The 24,161-nt window shown below is 37.9% G+C and overlaps 1 protein-coding gene across 1 annotated transcript in view; it reads left to right on the forward strand.

Annotated features, from left to right (window-relative positions):
• The window catches only part of LOC117385377 (retinal-specific phospholipid-transporting ATPase ABCA4-like), a 76,221-nt gene extending 58,796 nt beyond the window's left edge, over positions 1-17,425 (forward strand). Inside the window, 11 exon segments of the mRNA XM_055228671.1 lie at positions 667-790; positions 878-1,007; positions 1,565-1,688; positions 2,120-2,182; positions 3,664-3,770; positions 6,918-7,059; positions 8,597-8,731; positions 11,022-11,125; positions 11,520-11,612; positions 12,050-12,299; positions 17,090-17,425. Of these exon segments, the coding sequence (XP_055084646.1) occupies positions 667-790; positions 878-1,007; positions 1,565-1,688; positions 2,120-2,182; positions 3,664-3,770; positions 6,918-7,059; positions 8,597-8,731; positions 11,022-11,125; positions 11,520-11,612; positions 12,050-12,299; positions 17,090-17,197 (1,380 nt within the window). The 3' untranslated portion in view covers positions 17,198-17,425.
• The last annotated feature ends 6,736 nt before the right edge of the window (positions 17,426-24,161 follow it).

Below are 24,161 nucleotides of genomic sequence, written 5' to 3' on the forward strand. Positions count from 1 at the left end.
TACCAACACATTAGTCATTTTGCTGCATTCACTACATGTATTTGTTTTTCATTACTATATTTTAGCCACTATTAAGTTCATTTTAATGTTTGTGTTAACCCATGTTTGCTTTTTCAAACAGCTGTAAAAGCAGTTTTTTCTTTCTATCACAACCCTGTTTTGCTATTTTTGAAAGGTCAAAATTTGCACATTGCAAAAGCTTTCTAATTTAAGTAATATCATTTTTCATAGTCTTATCAGCAAACAAAACAATATCCTTCTTACTATCCATCTGTGTCAGTTTAAACAGTTTACAGTGGTCCAAAGAACTCACTTACCTTAGGAATCCTAATTATTCACCGCAATTAGTTTGTAAGTCTATTCCACTTTCAGAAACCAGAGTGGAGTTTGCCCACAGTAATGCTAACAACAACTAGCATGCTAACTGTGCACTTCCTGATTCTCAGACAGTAAAATGCTTTATAATTAGATACAGACAGTGGACAGTGGACTCATTTTGACCTCAAGAGCTACTTATACAATATGTCAATGCTGGAGCAATTTCTACTCAAATACATGGCAAAATTGGGTACTTTTTTTCTTTAACACTATTTCTTTTATCCATGAACCCATTTAACCTGTTCCTTTTCCTGCTTTATGTTAAATGCTGCACTTTTGTGTTGACAGGCGTTGCTGGCTTTTAACGAATGGCTGAAGAATTTCCTGCTGATTTTCCCTCATTTCTGTTTGGGACGCGGTCTGATCGACATGGCCATGAACCAGGCAGTAACCGAGGTCTACGCCAGATTTGGTAAGGATGTAAATCAAGTAATGACAATGATTCTGGTCTTGTGGCTCTTATATATTTTTCTGAGTTCATTTTGTTTGTGTTTTACAGGAGAGGAGCACAGAGCCGACCCATTTAGATGGGACTTTGTGGGCAAAAACATGGCTTTTATGGCTGTGGAAGGAATTTTTTACTTTGTCCTCAATCTGCTCATTCAGTATCGCTTCTTCATGGAGCACTGGTAAGACACACAAGAATAGGAGAGTAATCATACAGTGTAGTTATTAGGGCAAGATAATTTGGTGCACAATATTAGTTGAATGGTTCTAAAGCCACAGTATTTCATTGCACTGAAAAACGTTTTGAATGGGCTTGCATCTCCACAAACCTGACTCTTATTGGGCCTGAAGCATGACCTCTTCAGTTCTATTAAATTTATTTTTGCAAAGCCCAAAATCATAGATGTTGTCTCTAAGGGCTTAACAAGATCATTGATTTAACCAACAGAAAGTTACAAAATCAATAGTGAAACAGACATTGGTCAATAACAGACAGCAGATTAACCAACATTCATAAAAAAAAAACAAGCAAAAGAATAACAGTCCCAGAACATTTCCTGTCCTTAGACCCTCGGCAGTCGGTAAGACTGCTGAAAAAAATGTGTAACCAATTTGAATATAATAAACTACAAGCCAGAACAGAACAGTCTGGCAGCGTGTGTAATTGCATATTTTTACAGACCTAGTTGTTCTCTGCTATACTTTTTCATCATTTTAAAACACAACCTTTTGTTTCTAGGTTCCCTGTGAGTCCAAACACGGGGCCAGTTATCGATGATGACAACGATGTGGCAGAAGAGAGACGGAGAATTTACGAAGGAGGCAGCAAGTCGGACATTCTGCAAATCAGAGACCTCTCCAAGGTTATACTCCATTTAATTTTATTTCATTTTATTATTTATGTATTTATTTTTATTTATTTATTATTATTTTTTTATTTAATGTTATATATATATATATATATATATATATATATATATATATATGTGTGTGTGTGTGTGTGTGTGTGTGTGTGTGTGTGTGTGTATATATATATATATATATATATATATATATATATATATATATATATATATATATATATATATATATATATATATATATATATATATATATATATATATATATATATATATATATATACATACTACATTTTAATTTAGTGAGAATACAAAACTGTTGTATTTAAACAGCTGTTATATAAAATGCTGATTTTTTTGTCCATAGATTTTCCCATTCAGCAGCTGTTTAAAGTCTTAAAGAAATACCTGGTTTTGTTTTGTTGTGTGCACAGACATATGTGGGCAGGAAGAGGGCAGCGGTGGACCGGATTTGTGTAGGAGTTCCAGCAGGAGAGGTACACAGTGACATATACACGTTATTGACTATAGAATTTGAGGACAAAATATCTGGGAAAGCAAATAAATAGTTATCAGGTTAATAATTTGGTTTCATTTTACAACTTTGAATGGGCAAGTTTATCCAGAGCTGTTAAAAATGCTCATGTAGAACACGATGAAACCGTAGAACGAATTAAATGTAATTTCAAGGATCATGGACACAACAATGAAGGGGTAATAATAGATGAGTTATAATGGTTCCTCATCACAAACAAACCTGAAGTTGTGTTTTGTTTCACTCACATGTTTACCTTACAAATCCTGCATATTTAGGCTGAGTTTTCCTCTCAAACTGGAAACACTCTGTTCCACCTTGTGATGTTATGAAGTAATACAGGACGTTCTCCACTGTGTTTTTAAACTCCATACACCTTCACTGGAATCATTTGGATAATTTCAGCTCTGGAATTACTGATTTCTACTAAACAAAAGGTAAAAGGAGCAGTTAACTTGAAAACTACCACTACATGACATCATAAGGTGGAACAGAGCATTTTGAGCTTTGGAGATGTGACAGACTAAGACTAAGAGTTACTCAAAAATGTGTGAATGAAACAAGACATGTCTTAGTTTAAAATGCTTTAAGCTGCACTACCACTTGATTGTCTCCATGAAGTTTTTGCTTTGCCTGGAATGTTCCACAGTATGGCATTTTTGAGTAACTGACAATCAGAATGCAACGATATTCAAGGTATTTTAAAAACATCACCAGCTGAATAAATGAGAGATGGATGTTTAATGTCATACCATGGGACATGATGACATCTTAAAACATCTCTGCGGAGACAAGCAGGTGATGCACCAGAAATACATAAACAGTTATTATTTGGTGACAAAAGACATCAAAAAGGCAAGAGGAAATATTTGAGAAATATAAAATTTTATTAACTACTGCATTTCTACTTAATATTCTTAGAAGGCCCAGTATCACGCAACACAAGGTTTTAAACTAACAATTATTTCACCTCTCATCCAAAAAGGATTAAACAACTTAAAGCATACTGTCTCTCTCCCTCTCTCTGTCCTTCTCTCTCTCTCTGTCTGTCCCTCTCTCTCTCTCGCTCTATCTCTCTCTGTCTCTCTCACTCCCTCTGTGTGTGTGTCTCTCTCTCTCTCCGTCTCTCCCTCCCTCTCCCCCTCTCTCCTTCTCTCCCTCTCTCGCTCTCTCTCTCCCTCTCTCCCTGTCTCCCTCTCTCGCTCTCCCTCTCTCGCTCTCTCCCTCTCTCACTCTCCCCCTCTCTCCTTCTTTCCCTCTCTCGCTCTCCCCCTCTCTCCTTCTCTCGCTCTCTCTCTCCCTCTCTCCCTGTCTCCCTCTCTCGCTCTCTCTCTCCCTCTCTCTCTCTCCCTCTCCCTCTCCCTGTCTCCCTCTCTCCCTCTCTCTCTCCCTCTCCCTCTCTCCTTCTCTCCTTCTCTCCCTCTCTCCCTCTCTCCGGTGCAGTGTTTTGGTCTGCTGGGAGTGAATGGAGCAGGGAAGACAACGACCTTCAAAATGTTGACGGGTGACACCGACGTGAGCTCAGGGGAGGCCTCTGTGGCGGGATACAGGTACTGCAGCATAATCAACACTCACGGACGTCCCGGGACAATAATAAACTAAAGAAACTAAGTCTGATCCGGTTTGATTTTTAAAGAGGCTTAACGACTATGGCAGGGCAGTGAGCGAGTGTGGATACAACTGTGATAATGGAGGCAGCTCACAGGAAAAGACATGGATGAAAACAAAATGTGTGGAACAATTTGCAAATAAATTAATTCTATGAAAGGATAAGTATAAATAATATCATGAAATTCACCACAATAATTTATAAGCACGTTTTACAACTCTCACAGACAAGAGCGGAGTTTTACTGTCACAGCAAAGTCAACAACAGCTAGCATGCTAACAAGCACTTGCACAACGCATTTTGACCTCAAGATTTGCTTATACAATATGTCTGTACATGTCTTTAAGTATTGCTATCATTAAAACAATAGAAATAGGGTACAATTATACTTTTAGCAATTTCTTAAAATTTAAGTACATCAGATTTTGGTTGATTTGGTAGATTTTGCTTTTATCAGACACAGGGAGAAGATGCAAACTCCACATAGAAAGACCTTCCTTGAAAATTGAACCCAGAACATATAATAGTTTACATAATAGCATGAAAGAAACCAAGGGACAGGGAGATACATGTGATATTACATTATTTGGAAGTGAGGGATTCGCTTCCTCACTGGGATGTTATCGAGGTTGTGGGGTTGTCAAAAGAATCGAAAATCAGATACTAATCAATACAAAACTACGAATTCGAGCAAATATTGATACTAAAAGAGTCACATTCTGGACAGAAATGAACCTTTCCTGAACAGCTTTAGAATGATTTGAGCTGTATCAGAACAAGTATAAGACCATATGGACGACACAGATATAAGGCCACATGGTAATATAAAAGAAAGTACTATGATTTAATGTATCGAAATCAAGTTTGAAATTTTAATATTGCTAGCAGGAGCCATGTTCATGTTCATCAGTAGTAAGAAAACACGCACAACTGAGTGATATTGCCTTTATATCATTGTCAACATCCATGATCAGAGTGTATTTATACATTAATGATCAAACCTCCTTGTCAAGAAGAGATAAGCTGGGCTGGTCTTGGTTAGTACTTGGATGGGAGAGCGATGAGAGAGTACCTGGTGCCATAGTTGTTGTGTCCTCAGGCAAGACACTTCACCCACATTGTCTATTACAGTCATTTGCAAAGTGGGATTTATGAGCTGACCTTGTATTTGATGTGTTTTTTTAATTGAAAATCGTATATCATTTAGTTATATCAGGTCAAATAACACAATTAAACACAATAACATCAGATTTGAAATGTTTTGCAACTTGAAATCCTAACAAACTGGATTCCATTTCACATGTTATTTTGGGGGTCCTGGCCTAGTATGTATAAACGGTGTATGTGTGTGAGTGTTGGTGGTGGTCAGAGGGGCCAAGGGCATAGATTGGCAGCCTTGTTTCTGTCATTCTACTCCAGGGCAGCTGTGGCTACAATATTAGCTTACCACCAAGTAAATGAATAATACACAAAATTGTAAGACTATGGTATTGTTATTAATAGTAATTTCCCTAACTATAAAAAGTTCATTTCTCCATCCAGTGTAGTAAGATGTAGTTTGAGCGGTGATAAGAGCAGATGGATTTATGGACACTCTGGGCCATATGCCAGTGCCTGTCTGAAGCAATGAGGGAACAAATCAATACAAAAAACTGGGGCTTTGCGATTTGAAAGTTTTTAAAGGTCATAATCAATTTGAGCTGGAGCAGGGGATCTGATGCCAGTGTTTTGTAATGAAAGGCAAGAGCCGCAATCTGAAATAACTTTATAGCTTAAATAAAGGCTTCCGTTATATTTGAAGTAACATGATAGGTCAGACGTTTCATTGTGTGGGGCCTTTGATGTTGTGTTTACATGTTCTCCCTGCGTCTGTGTTGAAAATCGCCAGTATTAATAATTTCTTATAAATGTAAAAAACAGAACTTCATTTTAAACAGTTTGCAGTGGTCAAAAGTTATTCCTCACTTACCTTATGTATTCCGAACACCCGCAATAAGTTTTTAAACGATTTTCACAACTCTTAGAGACCAGAGTGGAGTTTTGCTGTCACGGTAAAGCCAACGACAACTAGCATGCTAACACACACTTCCTGATCCTTGGACAATACAACACTTTATAGTTACATGTACACGGCACACAGTGAACACATTTTGACCTCAAGAGCTGCTTATACAATATATTTGTACATGTCTTTAAGTAGGGCTATCATTAAAACAACACAAATAGGGTAAAATTGTACTTTTCTGATTAAATAATAGTTGTAAAGTATATAAGTAGTAATTTTGGTTGAAAATGGTCATGTTTCTTATAGTTTCAGCTGTAGTTGCCTTTATCAGACATAGGAAGAACATGCAAACTCCACATAGAAAGGCATTCTTTGGGAATTAAACCCAGATCCTTCATTCTTTCTTAAGCTATTGTGAAAAATAATTGTTTCACTTTTGCTTATTTATGCTGACGAGTAGCTGTTGAACTTGTGAACCTGATAATTAGATATCCATATGGTTCATCGTTAATATCTCTCTGACAGTTAAAGGTTGACTCTTTTGAGATTTAAGCCATGTTAGAATATTACTGCCTCAAAAACATACCGACAGTTGTGTTTTGTTTCATTCACACATGTTTGAGTAACTCTTTATTATTAGTCTGTCTAAATCTCCAAAGCTCAAAATGCTCTGTTCCACCTTGTGATGTCATGACGCAGTACTTTCAAGTTAACAGCTACTGCTCACCTTTAGTTCAGTTGAGATTGGAAATTCCAGGGCTGAAATTATCCAAATGATTCTGATGAAGGTGCATGGAGTTTAAAAACACAGTGGAGCACTTCCTGTATTACCACATGACATCACAAGGTGGAGCAGAGTGTTTTCTGTTTGAGAGAAGAACTCACTAAATATGCAGGGTTCGTGTTAAACATGAAAGGTGAATGAATGAAACAAAACACAGCTCCAGGTATGTTTTTTGATGAGAAAACAACATTATAACAGATCAGAAAATATTACAACTCAATTTTAAACTATAGGGATTTGATGTGGGAGCTCTAACCACTAAACCACCATGTTTCTCACTACTGTTCATTTGTTTTCAGCATCCTGACCCAGATCCTGGATGTGCACCAGAACATGGGCTACTGTCCTCAGTTTGACGCCATAGATGACCTGCTGACAGGACGGGAGCACCTGTACCTGTACGCCCGCCTCAGGGGGGTCCCGGAGTCCGAAATCCCCAGAGTGAGTGGACCCACTTACTGCTTGTATTACTCAATCATGCAATACAATTTAAATATTAAGATTTTAGATAATAACATCAGATTGTAACAAAACTAATATGGGGTGTCAATTATTTAGCAAGAATAAGTAGTCATACAGTTCATTCTATTTATCTTATTTTTTTAGGGATACACTGATCTAATGTTTTCAGTTCAGATCCTGATTTTGACGCTATGGCTAATAAATATCTTTGAGTACCTGATATCAACCAATACTAGCACGAGATTGAAAACAGCATTTATTTCCTTTAAACAAAAATGAAATAAGACAAAACCATCCAAATGTTTTTGCGTGTTGTCCTAACGAGTGCTAGAGTTGTAAAGAGAGGGATGAGACTCTGGATGTCTGAGGCAACAGAAGTTTATTTACCATCAGCCGGGACCTGGACATTTGAATAAACAACACTGCACGTTAGTATCAGCCATTTAAGTCTGATTACGCTTCCACACAAAAACGTTTAAATAAGAGCTAAGCAGGACAGCCTAGAGACAAGCTGGCCCAGATAAAATGCACATAGCAGACGGCTTCTGTGAGACGATTTGACCAAGGAAACTGATAATGTTAAAGAAGAACAAACTCTGAAACAGTCGGGTGACACCATAACCACAGAGAAATGTCAACCATGAACTAGAGGTGTCCTTGCTAGAGTATGGAGGGGAACAAAATTCCACAACAAACGTGTTTAATAGCTGTCATTTGTCTTTTGAGTAACTACAGAAAAACTTGTGCACAAAACAGTTCAAACATTTAAGAATTAAGTTTAACCAAATTAACCATTAGCATTTTGGCAGTTTCCAGTTTGTTTTTTTTTAAATCTACCTGTGCCCTCCACCTGAATTTTAAGCTTTAGGTCTGTCAAATCATGTCAGATGTGATGTTTTGGTTGGCTTTAATTTAGATATGAAGCTGTTACCAAGAGGTCAAGATGCATGTCAGATCTGTGGAGAGGCGACTACGATGAGAATATCTGCTGAACTGATATTTGGAGGCTAATATCCAATACAGCAAAAGTTTCAGTATCTGCACTGATATCCAATATCAGTGTCAAATATCGGCACATGCCCAATTTTTATTCATTAGTTTTTATTTATTTATTGTTTGGTCAACTTATTGCAGTGTGCACACATTAGATTCAGTATAGCATGATGGTATGGATGATAAAATAAGTCTATGAGCAGGTGTAGGCAGAAGCTAAAGCTAAAGCTAATGCCTACTCTTATCTATGGAATGAATACAACATGTTATTGGACCTCGACTACATCACAATGTGGGAAAAAACAGCATTTCCTTTCCAATTATCACCATCTAATTTTTACTATTTTTATTCTGAAATAGCATGTTCACATTACTATTCTCTGAAAAAAAACCCAAAAAAAACAAACAAAAAACTGTAATGTCACATCAGCGCAACTTACTCATGGGTTTCAGGCAAAAGATTCTTCCTCTCTATAAACATCAATATAAGTTTCATAACCTGTGGTCTGTTTTTCTCCTGTAGGTGGCAGAGTGGGGCATACAGAAGCTGGGTCTGTCTGAATACGCAGGTCGCTGTGCAGGGACGTACAGCGGAGGAAACAAGCGCAAACTGTCCACCGCCATCGCCATGATCGGATGCCCCGCCCTCGTGCTGCTGGTGAGCGTACAGGCTGGGCTGGATTACAGATGTCATACTGGTCAAAACCTCAGATGAAGAGAAAGAGTCACTTAGGGATGGGACGATAAGCAATAATATTGTTGATAAAAAGGATGAAAATCATGATAAGAGAAAGCTACTTCTCCATGACGACATAAAAAAGCACACTTCTATAACCTGTTCATCATATTAAAATTATAATTATTCATATCCATAACATTTTTAAACGGTCAGCAGCTTTTATTATTATCATGATATAATCATTGGACATGATAATTATGACACCAAATTTAAATATCGTTCCATGCCTAAAATCAATGTTGTTCTCATGATTATTTTTGTCATAGAAAATCAATGCCACTTTTTTTTATTAAACTGTGAGAGGTAACATATAATTGTAGACTATGGTGTGCACTTTTCATATTAGGTAAGTTTGTTTCATGTTAAATCTATTAGGAATGGTCTGATATGGATTTTTTTTTTTTTTAGCCAATATGCCTGTTGTGACCGATAACTGACCGATAACTGTATAAAAATATTATTGGTGAGAAAATATTAACAAAATTTTCCGTATCAGGCTCATACCAATATAGCAGTTAACCAATATACTATCCATAAAATCAATGCCACTTATTACAGATATTACAGATTTTAATTATACTATAAAAATATGTACCATAAATCGTGTTCTACTATTAGCATAGAATTAACAGTTTGCGATTACCTGCTTTACATGTTGTTGTTTTTTATCAAATAAAGCATCAGCATTTAGGCACTTTGCAGGATTTTCCAGGATTTAAGCTTTAGGTGTGACAAAAGTGCAATGTTTTGACTGGCTTTAACTTGGATATGAAGCTGACACCACTAGGTCAAGTTGCAGGTCAGATCTGTGGAGAGGCGATCCTGCTCAATGTCAGAACGCAAGGTTTTGATGGGCAATTAAGACACATATTGTAAACAAAATGCTAGATAGATACATTTAATACCGTACAGTAGAACATTCAAGCAGGTGGTAGACCCACCACCAGACAGGACACAAGTGCACTTTAAATGCTTAAGTTCCACAGTGCATCTTTAAAGAGGGATTTCTCAATGAAATGGCCCCATGCTGCAGATGGAGCCCCATATGTGCTCAGTGAAGCCTGGTGATGTTATAATCCTCTGGCAGCATGCAGAGCAGGCCGATTCAGATAAACTGTAGATCTCTGCCATATGCTGACAGTAGCACAGGTGGTCAGAGGAGCAACAAATTACTCAAACTGATTATAATTTCTAGCAAATTTGTCAGCAGATTTGCTCAATTTACTTTTTGTGTGACTTCAAATTAAAACATATGCATTTTGTTACAATGCATTGGCACACGTTTTACTGTAACCTCTGCATAGTTGCATAGTGTGATTGGTGGATAGAGCAATCAGAATATGTGCTTAACAATAGTGGTAAGTAAAAGTACGGTAAAAGTACAGAGCAAATAAATGACTAAAGTAAAAGTGCCACATAAAAAGCGACTAAAAGTATCTGTAAAATATCCTTAAATAAATAACAGATTCCTAAAAATGACAGTACAGTACTTTTACTTTTGTACTTCATTACTTTAAACCACTGTAAACATGTAGTATTATTCATTCAACAGTAAAAAAAAAAAAAAAGAAAAATACCCACATTTGCACAAGTTTGCATTCAGTTAAAACTCTTAAACTCAAACCACTAAGCCAGACATGCCCAAACTGTGGCCCGGGGGCCAAATGCGGCCCTCAGACCAATGTTTCTTGGCCCTCAGGTGAATTGGCCCATATTACCTTAAACAGTACTTTTTACTGTATATCTCTGAAAATCTACTTTAAATAACCCATATCAAATATATAATGTGTCCCATTGAGGATGTGAGCATGAATAAAGGTTTAGTAGTTCAGCCTAACTTGTAATAATAACACAGATTTGAAGTTCTCACTGTATTGGGGACCCATCTGTGGCCCTCAGCTTTGTCTGTGTTTTTCTATGTGGCTCTTAATGAGAAAACTTTGGACATCCCTGCACTAACCTATAAATACTTCTTACATTAACTGATAAATTAAACTGTGCTGCCGCCGATGAATGCTGCCATTGTGCTCTTTTGCAAGACACTTAACCCACCTCATGTCTGTATACACTGGTGTATGAGTGTGTGTGTGTGTGTGTGTGTGTGAACAGGTGAGTGGTTCCTTGAGAAAAATGCCACATAAATGTGACTGTTTACATGACAAAGTGCTTGAGTGGGTGTGATATATTTCCTGGTTGTGTTTAATTTCAGGATGAGCCCACGACGGGGATGGACCCTCATTCCAAGCGCTTCCTGTGGAACGCCATCATGAGTGTGATCCAGGACGGGCGAGCTGTGGTGCTGACTTCACACAGGTACAAACCTCATTTCAGTAATACCCCACTGTGGAACTTTGTAGCCAGAATAAATGTATTCAAATAAAAGCATGTGGATGTTTTTTTATTGCTCTGAAAAACAGAAAAACGTGTGTCCTTACTGTGAGCAGGCTTGCATCTCCACAAACCTGACTCTTACTTTGGGGGCCTTCTACTGCTTGTGTCCATGGAAATGTTATTTTGGCTATAATATTCCATAGTCTGGCATACTACTTAAAATCTGTGCCTGTGGAGGATGTTTTTAACTCTTTTTTTCCATGGAATCATACAGGTGTCTTGCTTCTTCCTGAAGGTTACGTAGCGTTATAGCATTCCTGTATTGTATGTGTTATGTTATTACAAAACAGTTTTCTTACTCTGTGTCTGTGTGCAGTATGGAGGAGTGTGAAGCTCTGTGCACTCGTTTGGCCATCATGGTCAATGGCACCTTCAAGTGTCTGGGAACTATTCAACATCTCAAATACAAGTAAGAACTTTTGGAGCATTTGAATAAATGTCACCAAATTATATATATATACAGTTTTATATATATATATATATATATATATATATATATATATATATATATATATATATATATATATATATATATATATATATATATATATATATATATATATATATATATATATATATATATATATATATATATATATAACTGACATTTTCATTGAAATGTTGATTCTTTGGGCAACACAGTATGGCATCAGTGGCAGGTGGCACAGGTGACGTGCCACCTGCAGAAAGTTACGTACTCTACCTTTAAGAGAGTTTTGCCATTCATTGAACTGCTACCCCATAGCAGACAGTATCAAATGTGTACTGTTACTTGGTCTGGAAGAAAAGCACTCATATTTATTTATATATTATTATATTATAGTATTTATATCTATCTCCCATCAGATTTGGAGATGGATATGTGGTGACCATGAAGATAAAGGCAGCTAAAGCAGGCCAGAGCCCAGAGCTGGAGCCAGTGGAGATGTTTATGGAGAGCAGCTTCCCAGGCTGTGTTCAGAGGGAGAAACACTATAACACGCTACAATACGAGATCTGCTCCTCCTCGCTCGCTCGCATCTTTCAGCTCGTTGTGTCCAACAAAGATCGACTCAGCATAGAGGACTACTCTGTGTCACAGACCACACTGGACCAGGTGGGTGGAGCCAGGGTCTCTAGGAAGGTTATTTATTTATTGTTTTATTTATTTTGTGTATTTTATTTATTTTTATTGTTTTATTTCAAAAAGAAAAGTATTTTATTGCAATTTCAGTTGACATCAAACATTCCCCAGAGCAGTCTTAACTTGCTGTACAATCTCTTACATTATTTCCTCTCTCATCTCTACTTGTTCTTTCTGCTTCTGTGGCCCAAACTAAATATTGTCTTGTATATCCTGTAAGTCTACTTATAAATATTGCAAAACAAAAACAAGGGCTGTGGCTCCCTAGGGATTTGCAAAAATGTTAAAAGCCTTTATTATTTCTTAGCAATAATTTTAAAAAACGTATTTTGGCCTTACTGGGCTTTCATCAGGGCAGGTTTAAAAATCAAAACGGCTGCCAGGGCTCTTTTATATCAGGAAGTCATGAGATCTATTCAAAAGAGTAAACAAGATAGTAACATCATCATCAGTAATTCCTTAATTTAGCAAGTTCATAATGTAAATTCACAATATACAACTTCAGTCTGTCTAAACCTCTTATAAAAAAATTTGTCAATACCAACTATTTTTAAACTGTTATGGCACAGTGTCTAGTGAAATAATAAAGGCTTTTAAAAAATTTGTAAATCCCAAATGCCTCAGCCTTTTTTCACTTTTTCAATGACTCTGATCCCAAGTCTGAAGAGCACCAGGGTGAAACATATTTTTAAAAAAACTAGAGCTGCGTTTCAGATGCTTTGGACATCAGGCATCAAACTCCTACATCCTACATCAAAATCCTACTATCTCACCTTACATGGAAATGATAATGGTTTATGCACAGCTTTGTGGCTCACTAGCAGTAATATTTCTGCAAACACACAATTCTTAATACTAGAGTCAGTGGTGAATGAAGTACTTGTGGAATTTTCTAAGAGCAAAAACCTTTAAAATGTAAAATAAACGAGGACATTGTCTTGAATCAAAAACTCTGATTTATTGAAACAATTGTGCACAATTGTCAAGAGCTGCTGTCCCTGACAGTGTTGTGAACTTACATACAGTGTATTTATACATGGGAGCCATAGCACAAAACCAGTTTAGTCTAGTCAAAGTGGCACAAGGCCACTGGGCAGATCTTCCCATAGGAACAGAGACTTTGTTTCGAAAAGCCCTGAACAGCTTCTCTCTAATCACCAAGAACTGACAAACAAGAGCATGCATAAAAACAATTGGTTGTGACACAAACAGATGTCCCCACAATAAAGATTTAGAATAAAGAATGCCATAACAATTCCCCTCTTTTGATAATAATAAATCACATTTATTCTTAATCAGCTTAATTCAAATCTTTACTTAAAAATAAAATGAAACATCAAATCATACTTGAAATAAAACATGTAAAATTAACCTTGCACTTGATCAAAATAAAGTAAAAGAATAAAATATATGATTCAATTTTTTTTAACTGCTCAGCAGCCCTCTCCATGCCCCGAGCCGTTGCTGGATGCATACGCACCGTCAGCCGCCACCCAGAACATGAAACGGAACTCACTGAGTTGGAATTCTATTCACTTTGAGTTTAAGATCTCTAAAAAATTAATCATCATCAGAATCAGAAACATAATCAGGATCAGGTGGAAAAACAACAGTGTTGAGCCTGCGGACCTGTGGACCCTCGGGCCCCTGTCCTCATCATTAATTTTGTTGTTGTACAGCTGTAACAGACAGACCGTACCAGGAGTGACATCCACGTCCCTCTCTATTGTCGTACCCCACTCTTCCGCGGCCTCTGCCACGGCCTCGTCCACGGCCTCGTCCGCCCCCATGCCGGGGGTTAAATTGGCATTGTTTGAATGTGGCATTAAGGGCCTCTCTTTCTCGCTTGGCCTCTTTGATGCGCAGCTTCTCTCGATAGGCAAGGTAAGCATGACGTGCATGCTTACGTAGCTCGCTCAGTTCTGGTTCATCGAAGCCGCCCACATAAGTTTTGTCTATCCCAGCAGCGACTTCTGGGATCAGGCCTCTGCGAATAGCATGACAGATGAGGATATTGAATACCCGCTGTTGGGTAGCATCAGTGTTGGACAAGCCGCTGTTCACAGCAAAAGTCTCAGTCATGCGGTATATAAATTGGTCAGTGTCTTCATCTGGTCCCTGCTTGCACGCAGCCACAGCAAACATGTTGATTTTAACAGGGAAAGCAACCTCAATGGCCTTACACAAGCCCTCCATGACGTGGATGTACTCGTGATTGTCCGTGAAGACAGTGTTAGCAGCGTGAATGCTAGGGTCTGGAATATAGTCAGTTATTTTGGCCAAATCACTGGCTTTCATCAGAGTTGCCAGTACCATTCTGCATTCACGTCCAGTTGGGCGGAACACTTTGTAGAAGGCACGGAATTCAGTCCCAAATCTGGCTCCATTCATTACTGGGTCAGGCAGGGTTCGTGCGTTGTTTTCAATGTCGCCACGGGTCCAGGGTCGATACTCGAGCACAGGAGCCTCTGGACCGACAGCCTCCTCCATAGGACATGGGCTGGATGTTGCGGCCCCAGTTGCTGTGCTGCACAGTGCCCTGGATTCTGCCGGGATCTTGTACTTGGCAGTGTTAACTTTAACTGGTGGTGGTGCGTCTCCGTCCGACTTGTCCTCTGATTTGGGCTGTTTGGCTTGGCTGAAAGGCAGACACATATCGAGGTCTTGGTCGGTGTGCACCACAGAAAGAGCGCTCCGATCTGAACAGAGATGAGAAACAACAGCAGTAACTTGTTCTCTAAAAGTGTGTTCTTGTGTAGATGTGCTGGATCCAGTGTTGTTTGCAGGTGCATATGTAGAAGTGAAAGAATTTCTAGGTGAATAAAATGGAGGGCCATCCATCTCTTTCTTAGTATCACACACATTGTTGTTATCAAACTTGTGACCCTCCCATTTACTCCCTTTTTCCCATTCATTCTCATTGTTGGCACAAGCTGCCTGTTTGCTAATTTTCTTACGCTCACGTATTTCTGCTTCATTCATCCGCACACCCAAGCATTTTTCTTGATCATTTGTCATCCGTAATTTTTCAAAAGAAATTTTCTTAGCCTGCATCATTTTCTCCCTTTCCCTTTCAAGACGTGCTTTAAGTTTGTTAAGTTTATTCATGCTAAAGGACCCACTCTCAGGGAAACTACGTTCTTTTGACCAAATATGTAAATAATAAAGACAACTTTGACCATACTTGTTGCGCATGGCTGCAGTGACTGCAGACTCTGGGATCTGCTGAGCATCGCTCCTGGATTGATTCTGTCCCATTTTCCCTTCTCTAAAAATGGTCAGCGCGCTGAATACCAACCTCTATGTGTCCGAAAGGTGAATTTTTATCAGACGTTATTTTCGTCTACTATAGCTCTACCCCTGTATTAATAAACCCACGCTACTGTGAGGTGCATCAAGGTTTAAATTAGTTCCGGATGTCTTCTATCTTGATATATACTATCCGAGGAGCACGTACAGATCAAATGTCATTCAACTTCTTCTACCTTCAGAACCCCAGAATTTAAGAATACCATAAGCTTGCTCTACCCCTGTATAAATCCTCATTCATGCGAGGTGCATCAAGGACTAAATTTATTAGAATAAATGTCGTCCAACGTCTTCTACTTTCAGGATGACAGAATTTAAAAATACGGTAAGCCTTAACTCAGTCCCAGTCAGCGTGCTCACAACAGCAGCTAAATACCAGAGTGAAGGTCACACCAGGCCACAGCAAATATATATATATATATATATATATATATATATATATATATATATATATGTAAGCGAGGCAGAACTCTTGAAACAAGACAACTCACCACAACTTGAAGTAGATCAGGTTCCAAGCTTTAGAAAAAGAACCAGACGAAAAGCGTAGTTTGTGATGCCAGAATTGTTGTGGAATTTTCTAAGAGCAAAAACCCTTAAAATATAAAATAAAGAAGTTGTCTTGAATCAAAGAGTCTGGTTTATTGAAGCAATTGTGCACAGTTGTCAAGAGCTGCTGTCCCTGACAGTCGTCTCATGTAAATGTAGAGACCCAGAATAGACATTAACATGTGTGAAGGTTCTATCCCATCCTCCAGGAACGCCTTTGTTGTCTTATCTGTCCTCAAGGGTAAAACGTCATTATTTCATGGGTGTGAAATAAAAGTCACTGCTTTGAAATGTATTTAGCTTTTTCCACAATAGATACAGAAGTAAAAAGTTACTCAAGTAAAAGTATCACATGAAAAAATCGACTTAAGTAACAGTATTTAAGTACCTGTTTAAAAATGTACTTTAAGAGTAAAAAGTAAAAGTACTTCACACAAGTGTTAAATTGTTAAATGTTAAGTCTTAAATGTAGTGATATTGATTCAAATGATACATATTTTGGTCAACAGTTGCAATACAAATCAACTCAAACAAGAAATTTTGTGTATTTATTTTTGTTTGCTCAAAACCGAAGCTTGAACTGAAAAAACTTTAGTCAGGATTTTACCGCAAACATGGTAAAAATAACCCTTCAAATCATATGAAAAATACTTTTTACTTTTAAGTCCATTTAAAAAATGTAGTGGAGTAGAAATTCCACATACCTGCTCTCAAATGTAGTGAAGTAAAAGTAAAAGTATCCACTGTAAAATCTACTTAAGTTACAGATACCTAAAGTGCAATACTTTACTACTTGTGCATCGTTACCTTCCACCACTAACTAGAGTTGCTCACTATAGGCCTAACTTCCCACCTGTGTGTAGTGTTGCTGTGATCAGACCTGAGCGTGGCTGTGTGTTTTTCAGGTGTTCATAAACTTTGCTAAGCAGCAGACAGGAGAGGATGAAGACACAAGACGAATAGCTGCAGGGAGGAAAGACGTCAAAATCTGCCCCACCAAAAGGAAAACATGAACAAATATATCCACTTTTTAAACTTGCGCATCAACTCATCATAATACACAACAGCATTTATATATCTGATGTTAGCACAAGCTGTAACTGGGTTGTACATATGTGTAAATACATAATCTGTTCTATGTTTATTGTCAATTTGCACTTTAGCAGCTTGGTTTTGCAATATTCTCTCTATTAAAGGGCCTATATGACTGTATATCTCTTCTTTCTATTTCTCCAAACAACATCAACCATCATAAACTTCTACCAAGCATTGATTACCTGCATCTCCAACAGTGGACGTCTCTTTCAGTTGAATCCTGATGTCTCATATTATATTGTTTACTAGTTTACTGTTGCTTTATTTTTATCAAGTTGTTATTTATATCTGCCATATATGAACAACTCTTGCCACATGCCACAAATACTAGAAAACCATTTTTGAATGAAACCATGTAGATAGATCATATTTGTGTTGACATTTCTATGCGCTCTACCTGGCTGTCCTAGACTGGCACATTTGTTTATGAAGTTCAAATAAAGATTTTTTTTTTTTTCATATACCACCTTCTCCATGTGTATTTTGAAGTACTGTGGGATACTGGTGTGGCGTCTGCGCTGTGCTTGTTTGTTTTGCCTAAAATGTTCAACAAAATGGCATTAAACTTGAAACGGGACAAACAAGCAGAACATCAGGTCAAATTACAGGACAGATCTGTGGAGAGGAATAGATGTTATTCAAGTTTCACTTTCATTTTTAATGCTTTGAGTCCCAATTCTCTTTGCACTTTGGGCTAAGTCACTCCCCCTTCAGAGCGTTATCGCAGCACAATCAGCGTGCATCCCACTAATGAAACCACTGCACATCATCAGATTTGTAAAGTTGTTGTGTACAGTTTTGTCTCATGTTTTTATATATTTATGGAGAATTGTCATGTGGGAACATGGGTGATGTAGGCTTGTGGGCGGAGCTTAGGACCAAATCTTACAGCTAACCATAAGGAAGGCTCAAAAAAAGGCCCGGAAGAGATTGCTTAAATACTAAAACATGCAGGGATGACGTCTAAAACCTCTTCAGGCATGTTTTTGATGTGGGAATGTTATAACATGGCAGAAAGCTCAATACATACATTGCATAATAGCACCTCTTTAAAGCCATACTGTAGAACATTCTAGCCAACAGATACAAGTAGGTATACAAGTAGTTGACCTTCCCCTCAAAAAGTTCCATAGTGCATCATCAAATCAGAACATTCTTGAACTTTTACAGTAACACAACCTTTTCATGTGCAGCTTTGTGTTTTTGCCTTAGGTCCGCCCACCAGCTCAATTCTGATTGGTTCCCTCAGAGACAATCAGAGACATTCCTTATGATTCCATCCGACAGATATGATCAGGCTATACAGAGGAATGAGAGGTGCATTGTGGGAGACAGACAGGTGGAGCAGTGATTGAATAGGGCTCATTACAGAGAAGAGTCTGGACAAAGAGTTTTAAGTCCAGTGTCAAATTCATCACAGTTTAATGAGGCCCTCAGATAAAGATCACAAAAGAGAAAGTCACATGACAGGCTATACTACTCATGTCACCAAAACATATCTACATTATTAAACATATCTACCTACATTACACAAAATTGTTTCTTGTTTGAGTCACTCTTTTTTATTAGTCCGTCTGCATCGCCAAAGCTCAAAATGCTCAGTTCCACCTTATGATATCAAGAAGCTGTAGTTTTCAAGTTAACAGTGTTACGACCACAGTCCCTGAAAAGGGGAATAAAACTTGAGTAATAAAACAACAGCGATCGTTCACGTCTCATGTCAGTGGTTTAATGACCCGAGACCAAATCTGAGCTCCCCCTGCTGTCCATTTGACCAGATGTGTTTATCCAAAATAAAATCTTTTCACAAGATCAGAAATAATAATAATAATAATAATAATAATAATAATAATAATAATAATAATAATAATAATAATAATAATAATAATAATTAAAACTGCAAGCAGTGATAAAGGCCCTCGCCACCCCTTGCGACCGCGGGGTACATGCCACCGCGGAGATCCTGCCTTTCATTCCCGCTTACATTGCTCCTCCCCCCAAAATCAGTGTCTGAGTAATACTACTCCATTCATTCCAATGAGACCATTTATCACATTTTCACGCCTGAACGGTTGGAAATAGAGGTATGTCGTCGTTGGCTTTTTGGTTCAGTATGATGAGAGGAATATGTGTACCAAATTTCAATGGTCTATGACAAGGTAATAAATTTTCATCCTTGTTGACCAAAACCCATGTAATTCAAAGAGAAATGTCAGACGTTGCCATGGCAACACCTTTGAAATTAGAGGTATGTTCTTATTGACTTTTTTGTTCAGGTTGCGAAGCCAAATGTCCATGCCCAATTTCAAATGTTTACATCAAATTAACTTTTTTGGTCCAATTCAAAAGTTCAAGGGGGCGCTGTGGAGTAAAAAAAATTCTGACATATGTAAATTGTATATCATTTCGTGTAGATCAAGATTTTAAACAAAATGTATATGCCGGGAAATAGGACACTGCATGTGTGAGTTATGCTCACTTTAACACTTCAAAATATTGCTTTTTTTTTGCAGGCTGGCCACACCCACATTTTATGATGTAGAAAAATCCAAGACAGTTCCCTATAATCCCACATGGGTCTAGTTCATTTAGACCAATTTGCAATTTTTTTTAATGAAAATCTGAGGCGCAAAAAATCCAAATGTGAGAGGTAAAATTTTGAAAAAATGGGGTTCCGCCCACAATGGCCGACTTCCTGTAGGGTTTAGGGTGGGGTCATAATATCATTTTTTACTTGTCTTCACATCTTCTATGTTTGTACCAAATTTCATTTGTCTACGATGAAAAAGGTCTCTCATTGCCGCAATGTATTTCAAATTTTGAGGTGGCGCTATTGAGTCATTTTCGTACATGAATTTTTTTGAACATTAAAATACAAAATTTTTCACCAATCTTGAATTTTGGGTCCAATAAAATTGACTTTTCGTTAATGTTCAGGGGGTCAAAAGTGGATTCAAAGTTGCGACCAAAATAAGAAGAATAATAATGGAAACGCATTTTCCACCTATTATTTTTCTCCTAAACCATAACAGATACAGTCATGTGACTTTCTCACATTGTGCCCCATCACAAATAAGGCCCCTGTGAATTTTTTCACACGTCCACGACAAATCGATTGTCTTCTACGAATTTTTGAAAATGAAATTTGAAGAGGGCGCTAGAGAGCCATTTTGTGAGAGAGTGCCTTGATTTGCATATCATTGCATTCAGCTCACAAATGTGCATAAATGCTGTATTAGCGTTTTCCCAACAAAAAATGTGTGAAAGATAAATATTTTATTGAAATATTGCAAAAATTGCGATTTTGTTGAAAATTCACCCTGACCACACCCAAAGTCATAATCAAAATGTAATTGTTAATCTTTAATCACACATGGGTTTAGTGGGATTTGACCAAATTTGACGTGTTTCTGATGAAAACTGTGCGAGAAAATGTCCTGAATGTGAGGGTGTGCACTTTTGTCGTTCCCAGGTTTGATCCAATATGGCCGACTTCCTGTACATTTTAGGGCGGGGCCATAATATTTTTTGTCATGTCCCGACATGTACTATTTTTTTATGTGAGTTTCGGATTTTTACGTCGACTTTTTTCCGAGTCGGGCTCCCATTGGCCCCATGAAAATCAAAGTTTGAGGTGGCGCTACCGAGTCGTCTTTCGTTATTTTTTCTCGGGGTCTTTTGTGACAATTAGAGCTGGTCGAGTTCTAATTTTTGACACCACTCACTGCCATGTCGGGGCGTGTTTACTACTTGATTTTTGCCATTTTCCGGGTTTCAGACGCGGTTTTAATGAGTCCCTCGCCGGGACGGAGTCCCAGGCTCGGGCCTAATAATGGAAACGCATTTTCTACCCATTATTTTTCTCCTAAACCATAACAGATACAGTCATGTGACTTTCTCACATTGTGCCCCATCACAAATGAGGCCCCTGTGAATTTTTCCACAAGTCCACAACAAAGCGATTGTCTTCGACGAAGTTTTGAATATAAAATTTGAAGAGGGCGCTAGAGAGCCATTTTCTGAGAGAGTGTCTTGATTTGCATACCATTGCGTTCAGCTTACAAATGGGCATAAACGCTGTATTAGCGTTTTCCCAACAAAAAATGTGTGAACGAGAAATATTTTTTTTAAATATTCATAAATTTGCGATTTTGTTGAAAATTCACTCTGACCACACCCAAAGTCATAATCAAAATGTAATTGATAATCTTTAATCACACATGGGTTTAGTGGGATTTGGCCAAATTTGAAGTGTTTGTGATGAAAACTGGGCGAGAAAATGTCCTGAATGTGAGGGTGTGCACTTTTGTCGTTCCCGGGTTTGATCCAATATGGCCGGCGTCCTGTACATTTTAGGGCGGGGCCATAATATCGTTTTTGTCATGTCCCGACATGTACTATTTTTTGATGTGAGTTTCGGATTTTTACGTCGACTTTTTTCCGAGTCGGGCTCCCATTGGCCCCATGAAAATCAAAGTTTGAGGTGGCGCTACCGAGTCATCTTTCGTTATTTTTTCTCGGGGTCTTTTGTGACAATTAGAGCTCATCGAGTTCTAATTTTTGACACCACTCACTGCCATGTCGGGGCGTGTTTACTACTTGATTTTTGCCATTTTCCGGGTTTCGGACGCGGTTTTAATGAGTCCCTCGCCGGGACGGAGTCCCAGGCTCGGGCCTTATAATGGAAACGCATTTTCCACCCATTATTTTTCTCCTAAACCATAACAGCTACAGTCATGTGACTTTCTCACATTGTGCCCCATCACAAATAAGGCCTCTGTGAATTTTTCCACAAGTCCACAACAAAGCGATTGTCTTCGACGAATTTTTGAATATAAAATTTGAAGAGGGCGCTAGAGAGCCATTTTGTCAGAGAGTGTCTTGATTTGCATATCATTGCGTTCAGCTCACAAATGTGCATAAACGCTGTATTAGCGTTTTCCCAACAAAAAATGTGTGAAAGAGAAATATTTTTTTGAAATATTCATAAATTTGTGATTTTGTTGAAAATTCACCCTGACCACACCCAAAGTCATAATCAAAGTAAAATTGATAATCTTTAATCACACATGGGTTTAGTGGGATTTGGCCAAATTTGAAGTGTTTGTGATGAAAACTGTGCGAGAAAATATCCTGAATGTGAGGGTGCGTACTTTTGTCGTTCCCGGGTTTGATCCAATATGGCCGACTTCCTGTACATTTTAGGGCGCGGCCATAATGTAATTTTTGTTATGTCCCAATATGTTCTATTTTTTGATGTGAGTTTCAGATTTTTAAGTTGACTTTTTTCCGAGTCGGGCTCCCATTGGCCCCATAAAATCAAAGTTTGAGGGGGCGCTGTGGAGCAATATAAAATCTGACCTGTGTAAATTGTATATCTATGTGTTCAGATCAACATTTTGAATAAAAAAGTATATTCATGCCGGGACGTAGGACACTAACTGTGTGAGTTACATGCAATTAAAAACTTTTAAAAATGGCTTTTTTCTTTGCAGGCTGGCCACACCCACATTTTATTACTTAGAAAATTCCAAAAGAGTTGCTTATAATCCCACATGGGTCTAGTTCATTTTGACAAATTTGCAAGTTTGTTTAATGAAAATCCAAGGCGCAAAAAATCCAAATGTGAGAGGTAAAATTTTGAAAAAATGAGGTTCCGCCCACAATGGCCGACTTCCTGTAGGGTTTAGGGTGGGGTCATAATATCATTTTTTACTTGTCTTGACATGTTCTATGTTTGTACCAAATTTCATTTGTCTACGATGAAAAAGGTCTCTCATTGCCGCAATGTATTTCAAATTTTGAGGTGGCGCTATTGAGTCATTTTGATACATTAATTTTTTTGAACATCAAAATAATTAATTTTTCACCAATCTTGAATTTTGGGTCCAATAAAATTGACTTTTCGTTAACGTTCAGGGGGTCAAAATTGGATTCAAAGTCGCGACCAAAATAAGAAGAAGAAGAATAATAATAATGGAAACGCATTTTCCACCCATTATTTTTCTCCTAAACCATAACAGCTACAGTCATGTGACTTTCTCACATTGTGCCCCATCACAAATAAGGCCCCTGTGATTTTTTTCACACGTCCACATCAAAGCGTTTGTCTTCTACGAATTTTTGAAAATGAAATTTGAAGAGGGCGCTAGAGAGCCATTTTGTGAGAGAGTGCCTTGATTTGCATATCATTGCGTTCAGCTCACAAATGTGCATAAACGCTGTATTAGCGTTTTCCCAACAAAAAATGTGTGAAAGAGAAATATTTTTTTGAAATATTCCAAAATTTGCGATTTTGTTGAAAATTCACCCTGACCTCACCCAAAGTCATAATCAAAATGTAATTGTTAATCTTTAATCACACATGGGTTTAGTGGGATTTGGCCAAATTTGAAGTGTTTGTGATGTAAACTGGGCGAGAAAATGTCCTGAATGCGAGGGTGTGCACTTTTGTCGTTCCCGGGTTTGATCCAATATGGCCGACGGATTTTTACGTCGACTTTTTTCCGAGTCGGGCTCCCATAGGCCCAATGAAAATCAAAGTTTGAGGTGGCGCTATGGAGTCGTCTTTCGTTATTTTTTCTCGGGGTCTTTTGTGACAATTAGAGCTCGTCGAGTTCTAATTTTTGACACCACTCACTGCCATGTCGGGGCGTGTTTACTACTTGATTTTTGCCATTTTCCACGCTCCGGACGCGGTTTTAATGAGTCCCTCGCCGGGACGGAGTCCCAGGCTCGGGCCTAATAATAATAATAATAACAAATTCATCAACATGGACCAACAAAATAAAATTACTTTTTTACTCTTGAAAATAAATCCTCTTTTATGAATTCCTATTCCTATTTTAAACATTAGCAGTATCGTATTACATGTTAAATTAA

Source organism: Periophthalmus magnuspinnatus, chromosome 17, assembly GCF_009829125.3.
Source record: "Periophthalmus magnuspinnatus isolate fPerMag1 chromosome 17, fPerMag1.2.pri, whole genome shotgun sequence".
Lineage (NCBI taxonomy): Eukaryota > Metazoa > Chordata > Actinopteri > Gobiiformes > Gobiidae > Periophthalmus > Periophthalmus magnuspinnatus.